Here is a 3,546-nt window from a genome sequence, read left to right as displayed (position 1 = left end):
ATATAATATATAAATACAGACCCCCCCCCCTCTCTCTCTCTCTCTATATATATATATATATATGTGTGTGTGTGTGTGTGTGTGTGTGTGTATGTGTGTATATATATATAATATATATATACACACACACACACACACACACACACACACACACACACACATATACACATATACACTCATGTATGTATGTGTTGGCTGATGGTCCTAGATGTGATCATAGGTAACTTTAAAAATCAGTATCGGTTCGGTTCAGTATTCATGAATTAAAAGGAGAAGTAAAGAATACAAGATGTAGAGGATCCAGACATTCCAACTTACAGCACCGCTGGTTGTACTGCACGATACAAATTTTAAATATTGCACTTGATCCTGCAATCACTATATATAGTGGCATGATATGATGACTACATACATATGTGTTACGTGTGCGAGATATGATGACTAGATAAATTTCTTTATTTTCGGTCACTGACTAGTTATGATCAGCTAAGGAATGGCCTATTGTTAAATGTTACTTATTATTTTATTTTCAGTTGATGATTTTGATTTTTTAAAACGTTCATAAGACAATATCTGTTTAAAAAATAAGAAATAAATGGTTGCTATTTAATGACTATTTTGTTTTGGTGTATAGATATTGTAGGCCATAGGGCATTCAACACGTGCAAGCTTAGAAAACGATAAACTTGTGTAACAAAATTGTTAATTTCATTAATATTTCGAATTATATAGGATTGCAAGATAAATAAAATAACCGGCTCCTGTCTTAAGATATCGGCTTTATCCTGATCAGGTCGAATGGTGAATACAACTCGGCAGAGCCTCGCTGCATTCACCATTCTAACCATTCCAGGATAAAACCGATATCTTAAGACAGTAACCAGTTATTCTCCATAAATATACTCAGCAGTTCAGTTATGTATCACAGTGTGCTTTTCAGTTTCCACAAAGTTCTGTCTTTGTTGTTTGTGTCAGTAGTAAGTTCTGACCATCCCTGAGATGCCAGTCCTGCAGATTGGACATTCGTCCAAGACCAGTGCGCACTGTCCACAACAAACAAGATGACCGCATGGTACGAATGTGACTTGAATCTGGCACTCCATGCACACTTTACACACAAATCGATCATGCAGTTCACGACTCTCGTTCTCAACGTCTGAGCATGCATGTTCCGAAATATTGTTTCCTGCTGGCTTAGCTTCATGACTTTCCGTCTGGGAGTTGGTCCCAGCTTCGTTTTCCTTTTCTAAAATAACAGACGCCAAATCTTCGGCGTTAGCAAACCCAACTCCTCTCTCCTTTATTCTAGATTCAACTATCCGCCGGACGAAATCTCTCGGGTATCCAAGTTCTAGGACCGCTTCTACCTGGCAACTGTTCATGGCTTTTTCAACTTCATTTTTTGTCGTCAGTTTTCCGAGAGTGTCTTCCCTACCACAAATTGTGGATTCCAGAACGCTGGGTGTTGTTGTTTGCTCACTCCTTTCATCTTTTCGAACAGGATTCCTATAATGTTAATTTTAACTAATATATACTAATATGCAGAGAAACATATTGTATGTTTGTAAAAATTCCAGTTTATTCAGTTAGAGGGTGTTAATAAACGACTTATATAATAAGTGCAAGTTGATATCGTTAACCCCGCAGCAGCAGCGATAATTTCCGGATACTGATTTTTAAATTTATCTATGATCACATCTAGGACCATCAGCCAACACAGACATACATATACATGAGTGTATGTATGTGTGTGTGTATGTGTGTGTGTATATATATATATATATATATATATATATATATATATATATATAGAGAGAGAGAGAGAGAGAGAGAGAGAGAGAGAGAGAGAGAGAGAGAGAGAGAGAGAGAGAGAGAGAGAGAGAGTAAAGTACACTTATAACGAACTAAACTATAGACTGGTATAGTATTAACACAATATACTAATGTGAAGTACAGTAATTGATAAAAGTTTCGATGTAGCTTACGTACCTTTTGTATTTGAAATTAATTTAGCATTTCGAGCTACTACAGGGACAGCCAGAAACACGATGGATATGCCAACATTGATATTTTAAGCTTGAAACTGTAAGTAATCTGTATTTTAAACCTGTAACACCAACTTTTCTTGTATTTTTTCTTAGTTTTATTTATAATTATATGTTTATTTAAAAAAAACCCAAAAAAACATTATTTATTTGTTATTATTATTTATTTTTTTGCACTTTCGAATAGCTAGGGTCAATATATTTAAATAATTTCTTTCAGACCAAAAATGAAAAACATAAAAGAAAACTAACCTTCGTTTCTCTGCCATTTCCGACATCTGTGCTTGGACATCGTCAATGTAGTCTTGGCCCAGACACAGTTTTATGTAAGCGCATCCCGGGAAACACCGCGCATGCTCAACCCACGGGTCATCCCCGGGCTGCCAGTCGTACATTCTACCCTGACAGTAGGCGCACTTCACTCTGTCAGGCTTGGCGTCATCTCCATGGTAATAAAAGCCAGCACGTGCAAGTAGTTCGGGAATTTGTTCCTTGGACCGCGGCCAGGCAGAGAATGTTTCAAGTCTATTTTGTTCTACTTTCAAGTCCGTGGATTTCTGCTTAACTACTTGTGAGGCATGATGTGGGTATTCCTTAGGAATATCTCCGCAGTAGTTACTATGTTTTTCTACCTTCAAATCCGTGGATTTCTTCTTAACTACTTGTGAGGCATAGGGGGTGTATTGCTTAGAAATATTTCCACAGTCGTCACCCAGGACGAACGGACAGCGCGGGAAATGCGATCTGTGCTCAGACATGGGGTCATCCAACCGTAGCCAGTTTTTTAACACCCCTCTACAAAACGCACACCTCACTCGGTCGGATACCCCAGTGTAGAAGAAACCCGCGAGGGCGAGGGTAAGAGGATGTTGGTGGGACGACGCCGGCCAGTCCCTGTAAGTCTCCAGCCGTTGTTGTTCGGACGTCATCGACCACGTGTGTTCTAGTTCAGAAAACAAGACGCCGTCTCCGTTGTCACGCACATCATACGTTGGACCTGGGGGGAGTTTCTGGTCCGGAATCACTAACCGCTGATAAGCAATCATACTTTCTAAAGTGAACGCAGTGCAGAATAAATATAGAAAATAATATGCAGCGATGGAAATGTTCAATCTGGCAGTGCAGTACAAGTATGGAGCAACCCGCCATACTCTATATATACACTCTTTGTACCGCTCATTCGGGATTCCCACGCTATAAATAGAAACGGGAAGGCACGCGGAGAACGTCCGGTATCAGTACGTAGGCGTGATATCGAAACAAGTAATAATACAGAAAATTTCCCACGGAGGAGTCAAGGAAGCGTTCCCCTAGGGACGTCCGAGATGACCCCCCCCCCCCCCCCCCCCCTGCTGAAGCAAATTGTCCACTTACAGAACTAAAACATACAGGTTTATATATATATGGAGTTTCTGGTGGTACCAAAACTAAATAGAAAAAGGGTCTACTTGGTTCATATTCGATCCCCCCCCACCCAGGTCCAGATCACGCTACGCCCGTC

The 3,546-nt window shown here is 39.9% G+C and overlaps 1 protein-coding gene across 1 annotated transcript; it reads right to left on the bottom strand.

The window, feature by feature from the left end:
• Positions 1 to 133: 133 nt before the first annotated feature.
• LOC121384514 (baculoviral IAP repeat-containing protein 2-like) lies at positions 134 to 3,181 on the bottom strand. Its single transcript, XM_041514927.1, has 2 exons — positions 2,298 to 3,181; positions 134 to 1,506 (listed from the first exon to the last, which is right to left on the bottom strand). Exons 1-2 carry the CDS (start codon positions 3,089 to 3,091, stop codon positions 972 to 974), a joined length of 1,329 nt encoding a protein of 442 aa, XP_041370861.1. The 5' UTR covers positions 3,092 to 3,181; the 3' UTR covers positions 134 to 971.
• Between the last annotated feature and the right edge of the window lie 365 nt (positions 3,182 to 3,546).

This window comes from Gigantopelta aegis, chromosome 10, assembly GCF_016097555.1.
Source record: "Gigantopelta aegis isolate Gae_Host chromosome 10, Gae_host_genome, whole genome shotgun sequence".
NCBI classification, from domain to species: Eukaryota; Metazoa; Mollusca; class Gastropoda; order Neomphalida; family Peltospiridae; genus Gigantopelta; species Gigantopelta aegis.
This window is presented reverse-complemented; position numbering and strand designations above follow the sequence as displayed.

Excerpts from the sequence above, each read along its gene's own strand:
- LOC121384514 (XM_041514927.1), bottom strand. The coding sequence starts at position 3,091 with ATGATTGCTTATCAGCGGTTAGTGATTCCGGACCAGAAACTCCCCCCA. Across the intron at positions 1,507-2,297 it reads GAAATGGCAGAGAAACGAAG|GAATCCTGTTCGAAAAGATG; the intron begins GTTAGTTTTCTT and ends TTAACATTATAG.